This window comes from Scomber japonicus, chromosome 11 (assembly GCF_027409825.1).
Source record: "Scomber japonicus isolate fScoJap1 chromosome 11, fScoJap1.pri, whole genome shotgun sequence".
Classification (NCBI taxonomy): domain Eukaryota; kingdom Metazoa; phylum Chordata; class Actinopteri; order Scombriformes; family Scombridae; genus Scomber; species Scomber japonicus.
This window is the reverse complement of record NC_070588.1, coordinates 32,149,517-32,175,092: the sequence shown is the minus strand read 5'-3', so window position 1 is coordinate 32,175,092 and position 25,576 is coordinate 32,149,517. Positions and strand designations below refer to the sequence as shown.

Here is a 25,576-nt window from a genome sequence, read left to right as displayed (position 1 = left end):
TCCTGCACTTTGGAAGATTTAGGTGCGATTGGTCTAATAAGCAGCAACATAGATCTATCAGGAAGCTGTGCATTCACACGCGCTGCATTGATAGTCACTCACACGCGCGCGCGGTCAGTCACTCTAGTGCGCGCTCTTGCTTGCTCGCTCCAGATTGTGGGAGATTGTGTCTCATTTGCAGGCGTCAAGGAGCCCCTATCAATATGCTGGAGAGTCACAGGACGTCCAGGAGAGTTGAGTTGTCTGCTTTTGTCCTCCCCTACTTCAGTAGCTTATGAAGGGAGGGGGCAGGTTGTGTTATGAAGCCTACACTGAAGCCAAAAGCAAAGTTATATGGTTAACTAGCTGCTAGCAACTTCTAATGAAATCGAGCAAGTGATCAACATAGTTAACGTCATGTTACTTCAAGCACAGTCATTTTTGCAGCAACGCTGAGAATTAAACAGGGAAACACTGCTTCACATAAACACTGTTCTCTGAGGTAGTGCCTGCTAAGGTAATAAAATAAAACACTTGGCCAAAATATAGCATCTAAAATTAGGTTTTTCAAAAATATCTTAAAAGTAAGAAAAAAGTAAAGCAGAGTGAAGCTGTCATGTCAGGCTGCCACCTCTTGCAGTGCTGGGTTCTAGAAAAAAAATCTTGCAGGTCTGATTGGCCACTCATTTTGGTTAAACTTTCTCAATTATCCAATGTACTGGTTTGGTATCAGGGCAAACTCTGACTTTGTAAACGAGACATGACCACATCACCATGTACATCGGTATACTGCAGTAAGGTTATCTGGATGTTTTTACATGTTTCCTGGAGGACAATAAAGGTTCCATCTATTACAGATTCAGTTTGATATACCATAGCAATCTATCATCTTGTGAAAATCTGTGTATCACATTGAGTGTGATAAGCAGATTTAAAAAATTGGTGGATAGCATTGGTGCTCTGGTATTCATACTCAATATTGAGTACTCGATATTGAGTTATGAATACTTTGAGTTGGGGAAGCAACACAAGCATCTTTAAAAACGTTGTATTAGTGCACATTAATATATATGTTTTAACACGTTTATCCCAGTATAAAAATATCCCAATATAAAAACCCAAGGGGAAAATAACAGTTGGTGCAGAAGATGTGGGGTGTAATGTTGTATTATGGGGCACACGCCCAAGCAAAGTAGGCCAAACAATTGCTGCAACTTTAGGCCTCTCGAGTTTAGTAAAGTTAAGAGCGAGTAGTTGCTATTTAGGTGAAGACTTTAATGAGATCCATAGAGGGTCAAGCAATTCCATAGAAAACATTCCATTGACACAGAGACAGTTCACTGTGTGAATGTCTAAGATGAACATGAGAGTGTATTTCAAGGTAGAATATCTATGAATGAAGACATTGAATGAAGCACTAGTTTTGTAATCTATTTTATTGCTGAACTTCTACTTTTTTGATAATCTTAATGGATGATGAATTAAATGTAACATATATAACTATTGGTGGGTATGTGGAAGTGGACAAATACAGATATGTTTATTTTTTGATCATGTTTACAGTATATATTCTAATAATCGGCAGTAATATCATTATTGTGTGTCTTATATGGGTTCATGAAAACCTTCATGAGCCTATGTATGTTTTCATTGCAGCTTTGTTACTGAATGCTGTTCTTTACAGCACTACTATCTACCCAAAAATGTTAATTGACTTTTTATCTGAAAAACAGATCATATCCTATTCAGTCTGTCTTTTTCAGTTTTTTATATTTTACACTTTAGGCATGTCTGATTTCTTACTGTTGTCAGCCATGGCTTATGACAGGTATGTGTCTATATGTAAACCTCTGCAATATCCAGTTATCATGAGAAAAACTACTATCAGTATTTTTCTGGTTTTATCATGGCTTTTGCCAGCTTGTCTACGGGCATTGCTGATACTAAACTGTGCAACTTTAATTTAAAAGGAATATTTTGTAACAATGTAGTTTACAGTCTTCATTGTGTGAGATCAAAATTTGTGACAATATATGGTGTGGTTCTTTTAATCAATTTTGTACTACTCCCTATGCTCTTTGTAATTTTTACATATGTAAGGATATTAATATTAACTTACCAAAGTTGTAAAGAAGTCAGGAAAAAGGCAGCAGAAACATGTTTACCCCACTTGTTGGTTTTAATCAGCTTCACCTGTTTGAGTGCATAAATAGTGCATAAATATGGATTCTTGGAAGGCATTTAATGTAGACTATGTAGTTTTATATATGATAGAGAGTAAAGAGTATATCATCAGCTTGACTAATGTACTGATTTGTCCATTTGTTGAAATTATTCATAAATATCTTTTAATTCATTTTTAGTCATTTAAAATGTTCACTTTGTTTCAATTAACTGTTATGAACGTGCATGTATGTGTATACAGACAGGTGACAAAGTAAGGTGTTGGACCACCACATGCTTCCAGAACAGCTTCAATGCACCTTGGCATTGATTCTAGAGTCTTTGAACTCTACTCTACTATATTCCCTCATTTGGTGTTTTGATGGTGGTGGAGAGTGCTGTCTAACACATTGGTTCAAAATCCCACAGGTGTTCAATTGGGTAGAGATCTTGTGACTGCAAAGGCCATGGCATATGATTCACATCATTTTCATATTCTATTATCTCATCAAACCAGTCAGTGAACCCTTGTTGCTTATGGATGGGGGCATCCTGGAAGACACCACTCCCGTCAAGATAAATGAAATGTTTCATCATAGGATGAAAGTGATCACTTAGGACAACCTTCTATTTATTTGCAGGGACCTTTCTCTTTAAGGGGACAAGTAGTTTAATAGCTTTATTGTCATTATATACAACAACATATAACAACATTTAGATAGCACTCCCTGAGCCATAAGAACATTTAAGACAATTAAAACATTAAGACATAAATAAAATATTGACAATCTATAAGAGCAATAAAGTTCAATACACAATATAAAAAGGTGCCCCCCTGGAGCCAGGCCTGGGGGTGGGGCTTGGTAGCAAGCGCCTGGTGGCCAGGCCTGCACCCATGGGGCCCGGAGAGGCGACATGGGACCCACATCCCGCAGACTCACCACCTGCAGGATGGGCCAAAGGGGTCAGGTGCAGTGTGTGCTGGGCGGCAGCCGAAGGCGGGGACCTTGGCGGTCCAATCCTCGGCTGCAGAAACTAGCTATAGGGATGTGGAATGTCACCTCTCTGGTAGGGAAGGAGCCTGAGCTGGTGTGCGAGGTTGAGAAGAAGCTAGATATACAGTCGGCCTCACCTCGACGCATAGCAAGGGCTCTGGAACCAGTCTTCTTGAGAGGGGTTGGACTCTCTTCCACTCTGGATTTGCTGCTGGTGAGAGGCGTTGGACAGGGGTGGCTTACTTATTGCCCACCCCGTGTCCATAACAAACACCATGTTCAAGCATAAGGGTGTCCACATGTGCACTTGGCACCAGGACAGCCTAGGCCGCAGTTCGATGATTGACTTTGTAGTCGTGTCGTTGGACTTGCGGACGCATGTATTGGACACTCGGGCGAAGAAAGGGCTGGAGCTGTCAACTGATCACCACCTGGTGGTGAGTTGGCTCCGATGGTGGGGGAGGATGCCAGTCAGACCTGGCAGACCCAAACGCATTGTGAGGGTCTGCTGGGAACGTCTGGCAGAGTCTCAATCAGAGAGAGTTTCAACTCCCACCTCCGAGAGCTTTGACCGTGTACTGGGGGAGGCGGGGGACATTAAGTTCGAGTGGGCCATGTTCCGTGCCTCCGTTGTAGGGGCGGCCGACTGGTTCTGTGGCCGTAAGGTGGTCGGTACCTGTCGTGGCGGCAATATCCGAATCGTCAAGTTGAAGAAGGAGTCCTATAGGGCCTTTGTGGCCTGTGGGACTCCGGAGGCAGCAGGCAGGTACCGACAGGCCAAGCGGAGTGCAGCTGCGGTGGTCGCTGAGGCAAAAACACGGTCATGGGAGGAGTTTGGTGAGGCCATGGAGAACGACTTCCGCACGGCTTCAAAGAGGTTCTGGACCACCATCCGGTATCTCAGGAGGGGGAAGCAGTGCACCATGTATGTACACTGTGTATGGTGGGGGACCATACTGACCTCGACTCGGGACGTTATGCTTTCGTGGAAGGAATACTTCGAAGACCTCCTCAATCCCACTGACACGCCGTCGGGTAAGGAAGCAGGGCCTGGGGACCCGGGTGTGGGCTCTCCTATCTCTGGGGCTGAGGTCGCCGAGGTGGTCAAAAAGCTCCTTAGTGGCAGAGCCCGGGGGTGGATGAGATCCGCCTTGAGTTCCTTAAGGCCCTGGATGTTGTGGGGCTGTCATGGTTGACACGACTCTGTAACATTGCTTGGACAACGAGGGCAGTGCCTCTATTGGCAAACTGGGGTAGTGATCCTTCTTTTTAAGAAGGGGGATCGGAGGAGTGTGCTCCAACTATAGGGGGATCACACTCCTCAGCCTTCCTGGTAAGGTCTATTCCGGGGTACTGGAGAGGAGGGTCCGTCGGATAGTCGAATCTTGGATTCCGGAGGAGCAATGTGGTTTCGTCCGGGTCGTGGAACTGTGGACCAGCTCTACACCCTCTGCAGGGTCCTGGAGGGTGCATGGGAGTTTGCCCAACCAGTCCACATGTGTTTTGTGGACTTGGAGAAGGCATTCGACCGTGTCCCTCAGGAAGTCCTGTGGGGGGTTCTCCAGGAGTACAGGGTATCGGTCCCCTTGATACGGGGTTCACTGTACGACCAGTGTCAGAGCTTGGTCCACATTGTCGGTAATAAGTTGGACTTGTTTCCGGTGACGGTTAGACTCTGCCAGGGCTGCCCTTTGTCACCAATCCTGTTCATAGTCTTTATGAATAGAATTTCTAGGTGCAGCCAGGGCATTGAGGGGGTCCAGTTTGGTGACCTCAGGATTGGGTCACTGCTTTTTGCGGATGATGTGGTCCTGTTGGCTTCATCAGACCGTGACCTCCAATTCTCACTGGATCAGTTCGTCGGCGAGTGGGAAGCGGCTTGGATGAGAATCAGCACCTCCAAATCCATGTCCATGGTCCTCTGCCAGAAAAGCGTGGAGTGCACCCTCTGGGTCGGGGATGAAATCCTGCCCCAAGTGGAGGAGTTCAAGTACCTCGGGGTCTCATTCATGAGTGAGGGAAGGATGCAGCATGAGATCGACAGGTGGATCGGTGCGGCGTCTGCCGTAATGTGGGCTCTGCACAGTGAAGAGGGAGCTGAGCCGAAACACAAACCTCTCGATTTACCAGTCAATCTTCATTCCTACCCTCACCTATGGTCATGAGCTTTGGGTAGTGCCCGAAAGAACAAGATCACGGGTACAAGCGAACCCGGGGAAGACCCAGGACGAGACTATGTCTCTCGGCTGGCCTGAGAGCACCTCGGGATCCCCCGGGAAGAGCTGGACAATGTGGCTGGGGAGACGGAAGTCTGGGCTTCCCTGCTTAGGCTGCTGCCCCCGTGGCCCGACCCCGGATAAGGGGCAGAAGACGGACAGACGGACGGTTCTGTGGCAGACTGGCTCACCTCAGCTTCCGCAGGAAGAAGAGACACTGTTGTGCCTTCCCAATGATGGTGGATGTATGCAAGGCCCAGGAGAGATCCTGGTTTGGTTTTAAGATACAGTACATCTCTATAATGCGATGGGATGCAACTTCAGTGATGTTCCTGGGTTCATCAGGGGTTTCGGGTCTTTCAACATCAGACCCCCACCCAGGTGACCCAGCTGGGGTAATCAAATCCCAGCTTGCATTCCTGCAGCAACACACCAAGGGTCTCCCCTCTTAATCCAAAGCCACCTTGTGGCTTTTTCTGTGGCTTCTGTGATGCTATGTGTGGCTCCCCTTTCTGCTGCTCAGGTCACACCAAGTGCTGTTAGACCTATGAGGAGGGAACGACCCAGGATGGCGTGGCAGCGTCCCCACCAACCATGGTCCTTGCACTCCTCCACAAGTTCACATGCCCATTTTGCTGCCTCTGCTGTCAAATCTCATCCAAAAAACCTCACACATTGCTAAATCACACAAAAAAAACAACAACTAACTATTACAAGTAACTTTTTTCGAAGCTTGATAAGCGCAGTTTCAGGAGCGGGAACACACACCAATGACACCCCTTCCGGCTCCTATATAAACAGACCTAACAGCGTCCCCCTCGTTCACTCTCGCTTTCGAGTTTCACGTGCAGGCAGTCTCAGTCAAGCTTTCATGATCAACCCAGAAACAGATCGTACTTCCCGCATTGCATCAACACAACTTGAACAAATGCTACGATTACTACTCCAAGAGTGAACTCACCACGGATCACGAACTGCAGATCAACCCGTCCGACTTGACTGAAGATTCGTGGGAAACCGGTTCTCCTCTCATCACACAGCAGCAGACCGCAGCCGAGCGCCCCGCGGGGCACATGCCGGTCCCGCAGGCACATACCACCGGCCTTGCAGGCTCTTCAACCCACACTGATGTGACACTCCCGGTAGATCTCCGGCTTCCTCTCCTCCACTAGCGAGGGCAAAAAAACCCCCAAAAAAACAGGGAAGCAACGCACAAAGCCGCTGGAGCAGCAGCTTCAACTCTCCCCTCTTCAACCGCTTCAACAGTCCAGATAACTCTCCACCACACCGGAGTCGCACTCTCCGTCCGGCCGCTTTTACATCCACAAAGGACCCCGACATCAGCGACCGAACTGCCAACGATCCCTGCATAGGATGCATTCCCGATCAACCTCAGCCACATCAAACTAAAGTTTCATTGTTTACTCAGCATCAACAAACAGCAACCGGCGCTCCCGCCTTCCGGGTTTTCGTCTAAGCCAATCACCGCCCGGTTCGGCACGCGTGACGTCACAGAGCCCCGTAGCCCCACGGCCACAGCGTCCCACAGCCACAGCGCCCCCCGGCAGGGGCCAGGTGGTATTGCGCTACTCATTCTACTCAGACTTGTCAGTATTATGGTTTTGGTGTCATAAAAGAAAAAGAAGGAGAAAAAATAAATAAATAATTAATTAATTAATAAATAAATAAATAAATAAATAAATAAAAGTGGCTCCCGAGCAGCAGTCCACAAACCAGTGGGTGAAGTCACATTGTTACGTCCATTTCTTCTATACAGTCTATGGCATTATACCAACGGCATCAGTCCTGCATCATACGTTATCCATCTCCACTACTTTGTAGTAAAGATTCATAATTAATTTAAAGTTACTTCCACATTGTCTTTTCCATATACCAGCTGGAAGCTTCTCGCGCAGCTACTCTAACGTCACTTTGCCATTGCACACCGTTACACGTGCTTGAACATTACAAACACCAGGTTGCACGTTGCCAGCATATCGAGTCAACCGTCATTTTAGGCATCATCTGCCATTAAAAGCATCGTATTGCACGTTATTAACACAGTTACCACAATACTAACCGAAATCACTCTGTATTGTCCACGTTAAAAGCTGGATCGCAAGCTACTAACACAATTTATCACAAATACAACTAACCTGAAATTGCTTCTATATTGTCTGAGTCATAAACGCCCTGCCGTCTCCTCACTCCAACCGCAGAGCCGCTCCTAGACAGGGACATCAGGCACCGGGATGCCTGCGACCCATGCGGTTTCTTACTCCAGCCACAGCATTTCGTTTAGACAGGGACATCAGGCACCGGGATGCCTGCGACCCATGCGGTTTTCTTTACTCCAGCCACAGCTTTTCGTTTAGACAGGGACATCAGGCACCGGGATGCCTGCGACCTATGCGGTTTTCTTTACTCCAGCCACAGTGTTCTGTTTAGACGGAACATCAGTCACAGTGATACCAGCAACCACGCCATTTCCTCAATACGACCGCAGCGCTTCGTTTAGACAGGGACATCAGGCACCGGGATGCCTGCGACCCATGCGGTTTTCTTTACTCCAGCCACAGTGTTCTGTTTAGACGGAACATCAGTCACAGTGATACCAGCAACCACGCCATTTCCTCAATACGACCGCAGCGCTTCGTTTAGACAGGGACATCAGGCACCGGGATGCCTGCGACCATGCTGTTTTCTAAATCCAACAGCAGCACTTCGCTTAGTCGTCTACATCAGGCACCGGGATGCCTGCGACCCATGCGGTTTTCTTTACTCCAGCCACAGTGTTCTGTTTAGACGGAACATCAGTCACAGTGATACCAGCAACCACGCCATTTCCTCAATACGACCACAGCGCTTCGTTTAGATAGGGAAATCAGGCACCGGGATGCCTGCGACCATGCTGTTTTCTAAATCCAACAGCAGCACTTCGCTTAGTCGTCTACATCAGGCACCGGGATGCCTGCGACCTATGCGGTTTTCTTTACTCCAGCCACGCGTTTCATTTAGACAGCATTTCATTTAGACAGGGACATCAGGCACCAGGATGCCTGCGACCCATGTGGTTTTCTAACTCCAATCAGTGTTCCGCTAGACGGGAACATCGGGCACAGTGATACCAGCATCCATGGCGTTTCCTCACTACGACCCCAGCGCTTCGCTTAGACAGGGACATCAGGCACCGGGACGTCTGCGACCATGCTGTTTTCTAAATCCAACAGCAGCACTTCACTTAGTCGTGTACTTGAGGCATCAAAATGCCTGCGACCGATGCTGTTTCCTTAAATCCAACAGCAGCACAGCGCTTGTTTAGACAGGGACATCAGGCACCGGGATGCCTACGACCCATGCTGTTTCTTTAAATCCAACAGCAGCACAGCGCCTGTTTAGACAGGGACATCAGGCACCGGGATGCCTACGACCCATGCTATTTCCTTAAATCTAACAGCAGCACTTTGCTTAGTTATGGACATCAGGCACCGGGATGCCTGCCACCCATGCTGTTTATTTGTCCAACCACAGCACTTCGTTCCAATGGGAACATCGGGCACCGGGATGCCTACAACCCTTGCCGTCCCTTCATTCCAATCACAGCACTCGGCTTAGGCCAGAACATCAGCACCAGGATGCTAATGACCCCTGCTGTTTTTCACTACATCTGCACCACTTCAATTCGGCCAGGATGTTTGATGTCAGTGACCCCGCCGTTTACTCAACCCAACCTTGGCTCGCCTAGTTCGACAGCAGGCAGCTTTTATCGTGGACATCCTGCTCTAGTTGCCACAGAAGCCTGCTCTAGTCAAGGCTCCTGGCACCGAGAGCTGCCAGCACTCTGCTCCAACCGGAACATCTGCCCCCGGGCTTCCAGCGCCCCGCTGTCTCATCATCAAGTTACCAGGATAACCCATATTTGACTACACTGATCCCTGCATAGTGCGAAGGCCCTATTGTAATCGTCAAGATTATTATTATACAAAACAAACGCCTTTTTGACAGCCTAAACGTGCTCGAAAAGTCACCAAAATTTGCAATCATGTCCGACCCGGCGAAAAATTTGATATTTTAAGGATCACGAAAATGGGCGACAAAAAATGGCTCAATAGCGCCCCCTAGAAAATTAAAAAAAGCGAGCCCCACCTCTGAGATTGTCCTAGACAAACGAAATTCGGTACACATATGTATCGTGTAAAGACGCACAAGAAAGTCTCTTGGACCCATACCCACACTCCTACAGGAAGTCGGCCATTTTGTATTGAATCTGCGTTTTTGGCGCGATTTTGGCGTTTTTCACGCATCGCACTTTAACGAACTTGTCCTAGGGATTTAATCCGACCGACTTCAAATTCACTCAGAAACATCTTGAGACATTGGAGATGAAAAGTTATCAAAAACTTTCTGATTAGGGATCCGGTTTGGCCGTGGCGGCGCCGACAATTTCCTTCGCCATTCGATCCTTCGCCATTAAACAGGAAGTCCTTATAACTCCTACAGACATTGTCCGATCTACACCAAATTAATCACGCATGTAGAGGGTCCCGCCCTGAACACGTATATGCATCAATACTGTGTCAGCTCCATAGCGCCACCTACTGGATACAATAGCGTCCTATTGAAAATTGAAAAAAAATTGAGCCCCTCAAGTCAGATTGACATAGACAAACGAAATTTGGTACACATATGTATCTTGTAAAGACGCACCAAAAAGTCTCTTGGACCCATGACGTCACTCCAACAGGAAGTCGGCCATTTTGAAAAATATGTGCGATTTTGGCGTTTTCCACGCCACGTACTTTAACGAACTTGTCCTACGGATTTAATCCGATTGACTTCAAATTCACTCAGAAACATCTTGAGACATTGGAGATGAAAAGTTATCAAAAACTTTCTGATTAGGGATTTGGTTGCTTTGTGGCGATGTGAGGAATTTTGATGTTTCGCCATTAAACAGGAACAGCTGGCCAAATGGGGGTACTGCACCCCGTAGAAGATTAAGAAAATTGAGCCCCTCCCTCCAGATTGACGTAGATGAACAAAACTTGGTATATATATATGTATCACATAAAGAGGCACAAAAAAGTCTCTTGGACCCATATCCTCACTCCAACAGGAAGTCGGCCATTTTGAAGTGAATTTGCAATTTTGGCGCGGTTTGATAGAATTTTCACACCACATACTTTAATGAATTCCTCCTAATCCAACCAACTTTATATTGACTCTGTATGCGTCACAGCAAGTCTCGCTCAGTAGTGGCGGGGCGGGGGAGCTTGGGCCCGATCATCGCTGCTTGCAGCTTTAATTATTATTATTATTATTATTATTATTATTATTATCATTATTATTATTATTATTATTATTGCCATTCGAATAAAGGTGCAATAATACCATGGCAATATGGAATTTAATTAATTCACAATTTTCATTGAGATAATTAAAACTGTACTGAAGATAGCATTGCCTATTGCATATTGCACAATATCTTTTAAATTGTATGACAAAATTGAACATTGAATTGCCATTTTGCAACAAGTGTTATATACAGGGGGTGTAATTTGAGTTTCAGTTGTCACTTGTCACTCACACTATCCAATAGCACAATGCCACACTTTTATCATTAGCCTATCAACTTGTAGGTGTCCACTATCTCCACCCCCTCCCTATTTATGAAAACAGGTGTCGGGGGGTACTTTCTGCACCGGAAGTCCTTGGTTTTCTGTATGAAGCTTGAGCTTGAGCTGTAGGCGGTTCCTGTTGCAGCTCTCAACTAGGTCTCTGTACTCCTCCTTATTGTCTGTGATACAGCCAACAATGGAGGAGTCATCTGAGAACTTCCGCAGGGGGCACGTCCTGGAGTTGAAGTAGAAGGTGTAGATGGCCCTATGTTCCCCATTTCTAAGACATTTTCCTCCCATCAAAATTAGGCTCTATGTTTCCTCAGGCCTACATTACCACAGCACAGGTATGGCCATTCCCTAAAGCTTATAATGTATTGTTGTTCATCTATGAAAATACTTCAAAGACAGGTGAAATACATTATTTTATTATTAAACTTGGGGAACATAGGACTGAGGGAACATAGGACTGAGGGAACATAGGACTGTGGGAACATAGGACTGAGGGAACATAGGACTGAGGGAACATAGGACTGTGGGAATATAGGACTGAGGGAACATAGGACTGAGAGAACATAGGACTGAGGGAACATAGGACTGTGGGGACATAGGACTGTGGGGACATAGGACTGTGGGAACATAGGACTGAGGGAACATAGGAATGAGGGAACATAGGAATGAGGGAACATAGGAATGAGGGAACAAAGGACTGAGGGAACATAGGAATGAGGGAACAAAGGACTGAGGGAACATAGGAATGAGGGAACAAAGGACTGAGGGAACATATGAATGAGGGAACAGGAATGAGGAGACATAGGAATGAGGAAACATAGGAATGAGGAAACATAGGACTGAGGGAACATAGGAATGAGGAAACATAGGACTGAGGGAACATAGGTCTGTGGGAACATAAAACTGAGGGAAAATACGAATGACATAAGGTTGGGGGAACATAGACATGCTCCTGCCACCATAGTTCTACTGAAACATCACCCAGGCCTGCTCTGCTTCCACAGACCACTGTTGGTGATGGGCTGTTTCCTGACAAGAGGGTTGTATGTAGCAGTAAGCTGTATTGGACATCCAAGGGGAGGGAGGGCTGTGGCACTATATGCCTTCTTATCATTGGCATATAATAAGGTCCTATTCCCTCTGGTGTTACAGGTCACACACTGGTTGAAGTTAGTCATTGTCTTTGAGATCTCAACCTGGCTGAAATCCATGTGGATTATGGGAAGAGGGTTGGGATGCTGTGTCTGCAAGGTAGTTCCACTTAACAGTCTGGTATGTTTCCGTTCAACCACGTCTATTTCAGGCATATAACACTGCACTCCTGTTACTCCCGCTGTCCACTCACTAAGGCAGAGAGTTCATCCATCTTGTTATTCAGAGAGCGCACATTCCCCATGACAACCGAGGGAAGACATGGCTTATATCTCCACCTCCTCTCCATCGTCTTCCTACTCACCATCGCTCTAGTTCCTCTCCTCCTTATCCTCAGCTCGCCAGGTATCTCCCTTAGACAAGCAACTAGTAGATCCTGGTACTGGAAAAACTCCTCACGTGAATAGAAGGCCCTCTGTTGTTGTTGTTTTGCTGGTTGCTAAGGGCATTGTCATGCACATTTTGATGCCACTGGTGTCAAATCTTATCCAAAAAAACTCACACATTGCTAAATCACACAAAAAAACAACAACTAACTATTACAATTAACTTTTTACACAGAATGAATACACTAAAATTGGGTTTAAAAAATATCTTAAAGTCAGAAAAAACCAAAGCACACTGAAGCTGTCATGTCAGGCTGCCACCTATTGCAGCGCCGGGTTCCAGAAAAAAACTAAATCTTCCAGGTCTGATCAGTCTGATTGACCACTGATTTTGGTTAAACTTTCTTTCCACAGCCTCTACATACTACTACCATTCAAATCAACTCTGAGAAAACAAGCCCTGCCAAAAATGTATGTAGTGAACATATAGATTCTTTATTCTTTTTTCTGTATTTCAGTAGAGATAAAGATGGGCAATGGGAGAAAAAATGTTATCAGCCAGAATTGAAGTAGGGACCATAAGGCCACAAGATGCTCCATGATTATATGCTTTTAGTGGATTCTTCCTTAAAATGTTTGCTTTATGGCAGACAACTCTCAAGGCAGAGCAGATCAGCACAATAATGCACCATTTTTAAAAATCTGAACAGTGATATGTTTAACTACATTGCCACGCAACAATGATACATTTTAAACTATAAACAATATATCTAAATGACATGCAATTATCCAATGTACTGGATTGGTATCAGGGCAAATTTGTAAACGAGACATGACTACATCACCATGTATATTGGTATGCTGGAATGTAAGCCAAACAATTGCTGCAACTTTAGGCCTCTTGAGTTTAGTAAAGTTAAGAGCTAGTAGTTGCTATTTTGGTGAAGACTTTAATGAGATCCATAGAGGGTCAAGCAATTCCATAAAAAACATTCCATGGACCCAGAGACAGTTCACTGTGAGAATGTCTAAGATGAACATGAGAGTGTATTTCAAGGTAGAATATCTATGAATGAAGACATTGAATGAAGCACTAGCTTTGTAATCTGTTTTATTGCTGAACTTCTACTTTTTTGATAATCTTAATGGATGATGAATTAAATGTAACATATATAACTCTTGGTGGGTATGTGGAAGTGGACAAATACAGATATGTTTATTTTTTGATCATGTTTACAGTATATATTCTAATAATCGGCAGTAATATCATTATTGTGTGTCTTATATGGGTTCATGAAAACCTTCATGAGCCTATGTATGTTTTCATTGCAGCTTTGTTACTGAACGCTGTTCTTTACAGCACTACTATCTACCCAAAAATGTTAATTGACTTTTTATCTGAAAAACAGATCATATCCTATTCAGTCTGTCTTTTTCAATTTTATATATTTTACACTTTAGGCATGTCTGATTTCTTACTGTTGTCAGCCATGGCTTATGACAGGTATGTGTCTATATGTAAACCTCTGCAATATCCAGTTATCATGAGAAAAACTACTATCAGTATTTTTCTGGTTTTATCATGGCTTTTGCCAGCTTGTCAAATGGCAGTGCTAGTAATACAGATTGCTGATACTAAACTGTGCAACTTTAATTTAAAAGGAATATTTTGTAACAATGTAGTTTACAGTCTTCATTGTGTGAGATCAAAATTTGTGACAATATATGGTGTGGTTCTTTTAATCAATTTTGTACTACTCCCTATGCTCTTTGTAATTTTTACATATGTAAGGATATTAATATTAACATACCAAAGTTGTAGAGAAGTCAGGAAAAAGGCAGCAGAAACATGTTTACCCCACTTGTTGGTTTTAATCAGCTTCACCTGTTTGAGTGCATATGATGTCAGTATAGCTCGACTGGAATCTAATTTTCCAAAAATGGCACGTCTAATAATGACATTGCAAATAGTTTTGTATCATCCTTTGTTTAATCCACTCATATATGGGCTCAAAATGAAAGAAATTTCTAAACACCTCAAAAGGTTGTTCTGCCGAGCCAAAAGACTCTGATGCTTTTACACTGATAAATGTATAACAATTTATTTTTGAATAATCATGCAGAAATATGGATTCTTGGAAGGCATTTGATGTAGACTATGTAGTTTTATATATGATAGAGAGTAAAGAGTATATCATCAGCTTGACTAATGTACTGATTTATCCATTTGTTGAAATTATTCATAAATATCTTTTAATTCATTTTTAGTCATTTAAAATGTTCACTTTGTTTCAATTAACTGTTATGAACGTGCGTGTATGTGTATACAGACAGGTGACAAAGTAAGGTGTTGGACCACCACATGCTTCCAGAACAGCTTCAATGCACCTTGGCATTGATTCTAGAGTCTTTGAACTCTACTCTACTATATTCCCTCATTTGGTGTTTTGATGGTGGTGGAGAGTGCTGTCTAACACGTTGGTTCAAAATCCCACAGGTGTTCAATTGGGTAGAGATCTTGTGACTGCAAGGCCATGGCATATGATTCACATCATTTTCATATTCTATTATCTCATCAAACCAGTCAGTGAACCCTTGTTGCTTATGGATGGGGGCATCCTGGAAGACACCACTCCCATCAAGATATATGAAATGTTTCATCATAGGATGAAAGTGATCACTTAGGACAACCTTCTATTTATTTGCAGGGACCTTTCTCTTTAAGGGGACAAGTAGTTTAATAGCTTTATTGTCATTATATACAACAACATATAACTTAATTTAGATCGCACTCCCTGAGCCATAAGAACATTTAAGACAATTAAAACATTAAGACATTAATAAAATATTGACAATCTATAAGAGCAATAAAGTTCAATACACAATATAAAAAGGTGCCCCCCTGGAGCCAGGCCTGGGGGTTGGGCTTGGTAGCAAGCGCCTGGTGGCCAGGCCTGCACCCATGGGGCCCGGAGAGGCGACATGGGACCCACATCCCGCAGACTCACCACCTGCAGGATGGGCCAAAGGGGTCAGGTGCAGTGTGTGCTGGGCGGCAGCCGAAGGCGGGGACCTTGGCGGTCCAATCCTCGGCTGCAGAAACTAGCTATAGGGATGTGGAATGTCACCTCTCTGGTAGGGAAGGAGCCTGAGCTGGTGTGCGAGGTTGAGAAGAAGCTAGATATAGAGTCGGCCTCACCTCGACGCATAGCAAGGGCTCTGGAACCAGTCTTCTTGAGAGGGGTTGGACTCACTTCCACTCTGGAGTTGCCACTGGTGAGAGGCGTTGGACAGGGGTGGCTTACTTATTGCCCACCCCGTGTCCATAACAAACACCATGTTCAAGCATAAGGGTGTCCACATGTGCACTTGGCACCAGGACAGCCTAGGCCGCAGTTCGATGATTGACTTTGTAGTCGTGTCGTTGGACTTGCGGACGCATGTATTGGACACTCGGGCGAAGAAAGGGCTGGAGCTGTCAACTGATCACCACCTGGTGGTGAGTTGGCTCCGATGGTGGGGGAGGATGCCAGTCAGACCTGGCAGACCCAAACGCATTGTGAGGGTCTGCTGGGAACGTCTGGCAGAGTCTCAATCAGAGAGAGTTTCAACTCCCACCTCCGAGAGCTTTGACCGTGTACTGGGGGAGGCGGGGGACATTAAGTTCGAGTGGGCCATGTTCCGTGCCTCCGTTGTAGGGGCGGCCGACTGGTTCTGTGGCCGTAAGGTGGTCGGTACCTGTCGTGGCGGCAATATCCGAATCGTCAAGTTGAAGAAGGAGTCCTATAGGGCCTTTGTGGCCTGTGGGACTCCGGAGGCAGCAGGCAGGTACCGACAGGCCAAGCGGAGTGCAGCTGCGGTGGTCGCTGAGGCAAAAACACGGTCATGGGAGGAGTTTGGTGAGGCCATGGAGAACGACTTCCGCACGGCTTCAAAGAGGTTCTGGACCACCATCCGGTATCTCAGGAGGGGGAAGCAGTGCACCATGTATGTACACTGTGTATGGTGGGGGACCATACTGACCTCGACTCGGGACGTTATGCTTTCGTGGAAGGAATACTTCGAAGACCTCCTCAATCCCACTGACACGCCGTCGGGTAAGGAAGCAGGGCCTGGGGACCCGGGTGTGGGCTCTCCTATCTCTGGGGCTGAGGTCGCCGAGGTGGTCAAAAAGCTCCTTAGTGGCAGAGCCCGGGGGTGGATGAGATCCGCCTTGAGTTCCTTAAGGCCCTGGATGTTGTGGGGCTGTCATGGTTGACACGACTCTGTAACATTGCTTGGACAACGAGGGCAGTGCCTCTATTGGCAAACTGGGGTAGTGATCCTTCTTTTTAAGAAGGGGGATCGGAGGAGTGTGCTCCAACTATAGGAGGATCACACTCCTCAGCCTTCCTGGTAAGGTCTATTCCGGGGTACTGGAGAGGAGGGTCCGTCGGATAGTCGAATCTTGGATTCCGGAGGAGCAATGTGGTTTCGTCCGGGTCGTGGAACTGTGGACCAGCTCTACACCCTCTGCAGGGTCCTGGAGGGTGCATGGGAGTTTGCCCAACCAGTCCACATGTGTTTTGTGGACTTGGAGAAGGCATTCGACCGTGTCCCTCAGGAAGTCCTGTGGGGGGTTCTCCAGGAGTACAGGGTATCGGTCCCCTTGATACGGGGTTCACTGTACGACCAGTGTCAGAGCTTGGTCTACATTGTCGGTAATAAGTTGGACTTGTTTCCGGTGACGGTTAGACTCTGCCAGGGCTGCCCTTTGTCACCAATCCTGTTCATAGTCTTTATGAATAGAATTTCTAGGTGCAGCCAGGGCATTGAGGGGGTCCAGTTTGGTGACCTCAGGATTGGGTCACTGCTTTTTGCGGATGATGTGGTCCTGTTGGCTTCATCAGACCGTGACCTCCAACTCTCACTGGATCAGTTCGTCGGCGAGTGGGAAGCGGCTTGGATGAGAATCAGCACCTCCAAATCCATGTCCATGGTCCTCTGCCAGAAAAGCGTGGAGTGCACCCTCTGGGTCGGGGATGAAATCCTGCCCCAAGTGGAGGAGTTCAAGTACCTCGGGGTCTCATTCATGAGTGAGGGAAGGATGCAGCATGAGATCGACAGGTGGATCGGTGCGGCGTCTGCCGTAATGTGGGCTCTGCACAGTGAAGAGGGAGCTGAGCCGAAACACAAACCTCTCGATTTACCAGTCAATCTTCATTCCTACCCTCACCTATGGTCATGAGCTTTGGGTAGTGCCCGAAAGAACAAGATCACGGGTACAAGCGAACCCGGGGAAGACCCAGGACGTGCTGGAGAGACTATGTCTCTCGGCTGGCCTGAGAGCACCTCGGGATCCCCCGGAAAGAGCTGGACAATGTGGCTGGGGAGACGGAAGTCTGGGCTTCCCTGCTTAGGCTGCTGCCCCCGTGGCCCGACCCCGGATAAGGGGCAGAAGACGGACAGACGGACGGTTCTGTGGCAGACTGGCTCACCTCAGCTTCCGCAGGAAGAAGAGACACTGTTGTGCCTTCCCAATGATGGTGGATGTATGCAAGGCCCAGGAGAGATCCTGGTTTGGTTTTAAGATACAGTACATCTCTATAATGCGATGGGATGCAACTTCAGTGATGTTCCTGGGTTCATCAGGGGTTTCGGGTCTTTCAACATCAGACCCCCACCCAGGTGACCCAGCTGGGGTAATCAAATCCCAGCTTGCATTCCTGCAGCAACACACCAAGGGTCTCCCCTCTTAATCCAAAGCCACCTTGTGGCTTTTTCTGTGGCTTCTGTGATGCTATGTGTGGCTCCCCTTTCTGCTGCTCAGGTCACACCAAGTGCTGTTAGACCTATGAGGAGGGAACGACCCAGGATGGCGTGGCAGCGTCCCCACCAACCATGGTCCTTGCACTCCTCCACAATTTCACATGCCCATTTTGCTGCCTCTGCTGTCAAATCTCATCCAAAAAACCTCACACATTGCTAAATCACACAAAAAACAACAACTAACTATTACAAGTAACTTTTTACACAGATACACAATCTAAAATTAGGTTTCTTGTAAAAAAAACTTAAAAGTAAGAAAAAAGTAAAGCAGAGTGAAGCTGTCATGTCAGGCCGCCACCTCTTGCAGTGCTGGGTTCTAGAAAAAAAAATCTTGCAGGTCTGATCAGTCTGATTGGCCACTGATTTTGGTTAAACTTTCTCAATTATCCAATGTACTGGTTTGGTATCAGGGCAAACTCTGACTTTGTAAACGAGACATGACCACATCACCATGTATATTGGTACACTGCAGTAAGGTTATCTGGATGTGTTTCCTGGAGGACAATAAAGGTTCCATCTATTACAGATTCAGTTTGTTATACTATAGTGATCTATCATCTTGTGAAAATCTGTGTATCATATGGAGTGTGATAAGCAGATTTAAAATGTGGTGGATAGCATTGGTGCTCTGGTATTCACACTCAATTTTGGCAAATACTTTGAGTTGGGGAAGCAACACAAGCATCTTTAAAAACGTTGTATTAGTACACATTAATATATGTGTTTTAACACATTTATTCCAGTTGAACATAAAAACCCAAGGGGAAAATAACAGTTGGTGCATATCTACCTATTTACACTTTTTTCCCAGGTCCCCATTTTAATGGTGTGGGGTGTAATGTTGCATTACGGGGAACACGCCAAAGTAGGTCCAACAATTGCTGCGACTTTAGGCCTCTAGAGTTTAGTAAAGCTAAGAGCTAGTAGTTGCTATTTTGGTGAAGACTTTAATGAGATCCATAGAGGGTCAAGCAATTCCATAAAAAACATTCCATGGACCCAGAGACAGTTCACTGTGTGAATGTCTGAGATGAACATGAGAGTGTATTTCAAGGTAGAATATCTATGAATGAAGACATTGAATGAAGCACTAGTTTTGTAATCTGTTTTATTGCTGAACTTCTACTTTTTTGACAATCTTAATGGATGATGAATTAAATATAACATATATAACTATTGGTGGGTATGTGGAAGTGGACAAATACAGATATGTTTATTTTTTGATCATGTTTACAGTATATATTCTAATAATCGGCAGTAATATCATTATTGTGTGTCTTATATGGGTTCATGAAAACCTTCATGAGCCTATGTATGTTTTCATTGCAGCTTTGTTACTGAACGCTGTTCTTTACAGCACTGCTATCTACCCAAAGATGTTAATTGACTTTTTATCTGAAAAACAGATCATATCCTATTCAGTCTGTCTTTTTCAATTTTTTATATTTTACACTTTAGGCTTGTCTGATTTCTTACTGTTGTCAGCCATGGCTTATGACAGGTATGTGTCTATATGTAAACCTCTGCAATATCCAGTTATCATGAGAAAAACTACTATCAGTATTTTTCTGGTTTTATCATGGCTTTTGCCAGCTTGTCTACTGGCAGTGCTAGTAATACAGATTGCTGATACTAAACTGTGCAACTTTAATTTAAAAGGAATATTTTGTAACAATGCAGTTTACAGTCTTCATTGTGTGAGATCAAAATTTGTGACAATATATGGTGTGGTTCTTTTAATCAATTTTATACTACTCCCTATGCTCTTTGTAATTTTTACATATGTAAGGATATTAATATTAACATACCAAAGTTGTAAAGAAACCAGGAAAAAAGCAGCAGAGACATGTTTACCCCACTTGTTGGTTTTAATCAGCATCACCTGTTTTAGTGTATATGATGTCAGTATAGCTCGACTGGAATCTAAGTTTACAAAAATGGCACGTCTAATAATGACGTTACAAATAGTTTTGTATCATTCTTTGTTTAATCCACTCATATACGGGCTCAAAATGAAAGAAATTTCTAAACACCTCAAAAGGTTGTTCTGCCGAGCCAAAAGACTCTGATGCTTTTACACTGATAAATGTATAACAATTTATTTTTGAATAATCATGCAGAAATATGGATTCTTGGAAGGCATTTGATGTGGACTATGTATTTTTATATATGATAGAGAGTAAAGAGTATATCATCAGCTTGACTAATGTACTGATTTATCCATTTGTTGAAATTATTCATAAATGTCTATTAATTTATTTTAAGTCATTTAAAATGTTTACTTTATTTCAATTAACTGTTATGAACTTGTGTGTATTAGGGGTGGGATGATATGCTTTGGTCACAATTAGATTGTATCACTATTCTAAGGTGCTGAATCGATTTGTATCACGATTCTTGATAATTGCGATTCTACAAGTATTGTGAGTCGATGTAATCAATAATTGCAATTTTTCTTTTCCTTCTTAAAAAAACAAACAAGTTGAATCATACACTTCTAGAGATGATAAACCATGAATGACATTCCCATAAACAATGCATATCAGTCTGTGTCAATGTAATGACTTGTTCAATAGATTAACCAATATGTTTTTAAATAATAAGTAAAGTGCTCTGACTACTCAGTGCTCTCTGAAGTAGTGCTGTAAGATAAAAATAAAGCACTTGGCCAAAGTAGAGTCTATAAAATAAAAAAAACTGCACAAATGTGAGCCATGAAATTAAAATGTTTCAAATTAAACCGTTTTTTCAAACCCCTATACTGCACCAGTATTTCCCCTAGAAATGCTCAAACAACATGTTGCCTCTTGGACATCCCTGAGTTGTTAAAGTAATATTAAATTATAAATAATAATTCAAACAAAACAACTAAATGTTAATGTCTGATAGCTTTAACAAAATAACATACACATGTATGCTACACAAAAAGAGGTATTTTCTGTTGTTCAGTCGACCTGAGCTGTTGGAGCAATAAATAAAAGATAAATAATAATAATGGTTTATTTTTGTAGTTAGGCTACCAGTTTTACTTTTTCCATCGATAGGCTTCCATACACTATGTGTGCTAGATTCCCCTGCTGCTCTCCTCCTCTCCTGCTGCTGAATATGAGATCTGAGCAGGTAGAAGCTGATAGTTCACTAACTAGAACCAGGGAGTACACTGCAACAAGGTTAATGATCCACACACTGACATGATATCATTGATATGACGCGCAAAAGCCATAGAAAACCCATCGTTTTCTGTGCGCGTGCATACGTGCGCACACACGCTTCATGCCGACCTTGGCAGGATGCAGCACACACTTTCTAGTTGTATGTAGTGTGAACTGCTCCTGCACTTTGGAAGATTTAGGTGCGATTGGTCTAATAAGCAGCAACATAGATCTATCAGGAAGCTGTGCATTCACACGCGCTGCATTGATAGTCACTCACACGCGCGCGCGGTCAGTCACTCTAGTGCGCGCTCTTGCTTGCTCGCTCCAGATTGTGGGAGATTGTGTCTCATTTGCAGGCGTCAAGGAGCCCCTATCAATATGCTGGAGAGTCACAGGACGTCCAGGAGAGTTGAGTTGTCTGCTTTTGTCCTCCCCTACTTCAGTAGCTTATGAAGGGAGGGGGCAGGTTGTGTTATGAAGCCTACACTGAAGCCAAAAGCAAAGTTATATGGTTAACTAGCTGCTAGCAACTTCTAATGAAATCGAGCAAGTGATCAACATAGTTAACGTCATGTTACTTCAAGCACAGTCATTTTTGCAGCAACGCTGAGAATTAAACAGGGAAACACTGCTTCACATAAACACTGTTCTCTGAGGTAGTGCCTGCTAAGGTAATAAAATAAAACACTTGGCCAAAATATAGCATCTAAAATTAGGTTTTTCAAAAATATCTTAAAAGTAAGAAAAAAGTAAAGCAGAGTGAAGCTGTCATGTCAGGCTGCCACCTCTTGCAGTGCTGGGTTCTAGAAAAAAAATCTTGCAGGTCTGATTGGCCACTCATTTTGGTTAAACTTTCTCAATTATCCAATGTACTGGTTTGGTATCAGGGCAAACTCTGACTTTGTAAACGAGACATGACCACATCACCATGTACATCGGTATACTGCAGTAAGGTTATCTGGATGTTTTTACATGTTTCCTGGAGGACAATAAAGGTTCCATCTATTACAGATTCAGTTTGATATACCATAGCAATCTATCATCTTGTGAAAATCTGTGTATCACATTGAGTGTGATAAGCAGATTTAAAAAATTGGTGGATAGCATTGGTGCTCTGGTATTCATACTCAATATTGAGTACTCGATATTGAGTTATGAATACTTTGAGTTGGGGAAGCAACACAAGCATCTTTAAAAACGTTGTATTAGTGCACATTAATATATATGTTTTAACACGTTTATCCCAGTATAAAAATATCCCAATATAAAAACCCAAGGGGAAAATAACAGTTGGTGCAGAAGATGTGGGGTGTAATGTTGTATTATGGGGCACACGCCCAAGCAAAGTAGGCCAAACAATTGCTGCAACTTTAGGCCTCTCGAGTTTAGTAAAGTTAAGAGCGAGTAGTTGCTATTTAGGTGAAGACTTTAATGAGATCCATAGAGGGTCAAGCAATTCCATAGAAAACATTCCATTGACACAGAGACAGTTCACTGTGTGAATGTCTAAGATGAACATGAGAGTGTATTTCAAGGTAGAATATCTATGAATGAAGACATTGAATGAAGCACTAGTTTTGTAATCTATTTTATTGCTGAACTTCTACTTTTTTGATAATCTTAATGGATGATGAATTAAATGTAACATATATAACTATTGGTGGGTATGTGGAAGTGGACAAATACAGATATGTTTATTTTTTGATCATGTTTACAGTATATATTCTAATAATCGGCAGTAATATCATTATTGTGTGTCTTATATGGGTTCATGAAAACCTTCATGAGCCTATGTATGTTTTCATTGCAGCTTTGTTACTGAATGCTGTTCTTTACAGCACTACTATCTACCCAAAAATGTTAATTGACTTTTTATCTGAAAAACAGATCATATCCTATTCAGTCTGTCTTTTTCAGTTTTTTATATTTTACACTTTAGGCATGTCTGATTTCTTACTGTTGTCAGCCATGGCTTATGACAGGTATGTGTCTATATGTAAACCTCTGCAATATCCAGTTATCATGAGAAAAACTACTATCAGTATTTTTCTGGTTTTATCATGGCTTTTGCCAGCTTGTCTACGGGCATTGCTGATACTAAACTGTGCAACTTTAATTTAAAAGGAATATTTTGTAACAATGTAGTTTACAGTCTTCATTGTGTGAGATCAAAATTTGTGACAATATATGGTGTGGTTCTTTTAATCAATTTTGTACTACTCCCTATGCTCTTTGTAATTTTTACATATGTAAGGATATTAATATTAACTTACCAAAGTTGTAAAGAAGTCAGGAAAAAGGCAGCAGAAACATGTTTACCCCACTTGTTGGTTTTAATCAGCTTCACCTGTTTGAGTGCATAAATAGTGCATAAATATGGATTCTTGGAAGGCATTTAATGTAGACTATGTAGTTTTATATATGATAGAGAGTAAAGAGTATATCATCAGCTTGACTAATGTACTGATTTGTCCATTTGTTGAAATTATTCATAAATATCTTTTAATTCATTTTTAGTCATTTAAAATGTTCACTTTGTTTCAATTAACTGTTATGAACGTGCATGTATGTGTATACAGACAGGTGACAAAGTAAGGTGTTGGACCACCACATGCTTCCAGAACAGCTTCAATGCACCTTGGCATTGATTCTAGAGTCTTTGAACTCTACTCTACTATATTCCCTCATTTGGTGTTTTGATGGTGGTGGAGAGTGCTGTCTAACACATTGGTTCAAAATCCCACAGGTGTTCAATTGGGTAGAGATCTTGTGACTGCAAAGGCCATGGCATATGATTCACATCATTTTCATATTCTATTATCTCATCAAACCAGTCAGTGAACCCTTGTTGCTTATGGATGGGGGCATCCTGGAAGACACCACTCCCGTCAAGATAAATGAAATGTTTCATCATAGGATGAAAGTGATCACTTAGGACAACCTTCTATTTATTTGCAGGGACCTTTCTCTTTAAGGGGACAAGTAGTTTAATAGCTTTATTGTCATTATATACAACAACATATAACAACATTTAGATAGCACTCCCTGAGCCATAAGAACATTTAAGACAATTAAAACATTAAGACATAAATAAAATATTGACAATCTATAAGAGCAATAAAGTTCAATACACAATATAAAAAGGTGCCCCCCTGGAGCCAGGCCTGGGGGTGGGGCTTGGTAGCAAGCGCCTGGTGGCCAGGCCTGCACCCATGGGGCCCGGAGAGGCGACATGGGACCCACATCCCGCAGACTCACCACCTGCAGGATGGGCCAAAGGGGTCAGGTGCAGTGTGTGCTGGGCGGCAGCCGAAGGCGGGGACCTTGGCGGTCCAATCCTCGGCTGCAGAAACTAGCTATAGGGATGTGGAATGTCACCTCTCTGGTAGGGAAGGAGCCTGAGCTGGTGTGCGAGGTTGAGAAGAAGCTAGATATACAGTCGGCCTCACCTCGACGCATAGCAAGGGCTCTGGAACCAGTCTTCTTGAGAGGGGTTGGACTCTCTTCCACTCTGGATTTGCTGCTGGTGAGAGGCGTTGGACAGGGGTGGCTTACTTATTGCCCACCCCGTGTCCATAACAAACACCATGTTCAAGCATAAGGGTGTCCACATGTGCACTTGGCACCAGGACAGCCTAGGCCGCAGTTCGATGATTGACTTTGTAGTCGTGTCGTTGGACTTGCGGACGCATGTATTGGACACTCGGGCGAAGAAAGGGCTGGAGCTGTCAACTGATCACCACCTGGTGGTGAGTTGGCTCCGATGGTGGGGGAGGATGCCAGTCAGACCTGGCAGACCCAAACGCATTGTGAGGGTCTGCTGGGAACGTCTGGCAGAGTCTCAATCAGAGAGAGTTTCAACTCCCACCTCCGAGAGCTTTGACCGTGTACTGGGGGAGGCGGGGGACATTAAGTTCGAGTGGGCCATGTTCCGTGCCTCCGTTGTAGGGGCGGCCGACTGGTTCTGTGGCCGTAAGGTGGTCGGTACCTGTCGTGGCGGCAATATCCGAATCGTCAAGTTGAAGAAGGAGTCCTATAGGGCCTTTGTGGCCTGTGGGACTCCGGAGGCAGCAGGCAGGTACCGACAGGCCAAGCGGAGTGCAGCTGCGGTGGTCGCTGAGGCAAAAACACGGTCATGGGAGGAGTTTGGTG

General features: G+C 44.1%; 4 protein-coding genes across 4 annotated transcripts; all 4 read left to right on the top strand.

Moving 5' to 3' along the window:
* Positions 1 to 1,448: 1,448 nt before the first annotated feature.
* Positions 1,449 to 2,188, top strand: LOC128367704 (putative olfactory receptor 13C6). Its single transcript, XM_053328316.1, is given in 2 exon segments — positions 1,449 to 1,899; positions 1,902 to 2,188. Coding segments are annotated over 2 exon segments (738 nt in total).
* An 11,418-nt stretch (positions 2,189 to 13,606) lies between these two features.
* On the top strand, positions 13,607 to 14,533 carry LOC128367504 (olfactory receptor 11A1-like). Its single transcript, XM_053328073.1, has one exon. The coding sequence runs from the start codon at positions 13,607 to 13,609 to the stop codon at positions 14,531 to 14,533; it is 927 nt and encodes a 308-aa protein (XP_053184048.1).
* Positions 14,534 to 19,408: 4,875 nt separating this feature from the next.
* On the top strand, positions 19,409 to 20,338 carry LOC128367514 (olfactory receptor 11A1-like). Its single transcript, XM_053328084.1, has one exon. It carries the CDS (start codon positions 19,412 to 19,414, stop codon positions 20,336 to 20,338), a length of 927 nt encoding a protein of 308 aa, XP_053184059.1. The 5' UTR covers positions 19,409 to 19,411.
* A 2,709-nt stretch (positions 20,339 to 23,047) lies between these two features.
* Positions 23,048 to 23,787, top strand: LOC128367703 (putative olfactory receptor 13C6). The gene is given in 2 exon segments (XM_053328315.1): positions 23,048 to 23,498; positions 23,501 to 23,787. Coding segments are annotated over 2 exon segments (738 nt in total).
* The last annotated feature ends 1,789 nt before the right edge of the window (positions 23,788 to 25,576 follow it).

Excerpts from the sequence above, each read along its gene's own strand:
- LOC128367504 (XM_053328073.1), top strand. The coding sequence starts at position 13,607 with ATGGATGATGAATTAAATGTAACATATATAACTCTTGGTGGGTATGTG.
- LOC128367514 (XM_053328084.1), top strand. The coding sequence starts at position 19,412 with ATGGATGATGAATTAAATATAACATATATAACTATTGGTGGGTATGTG.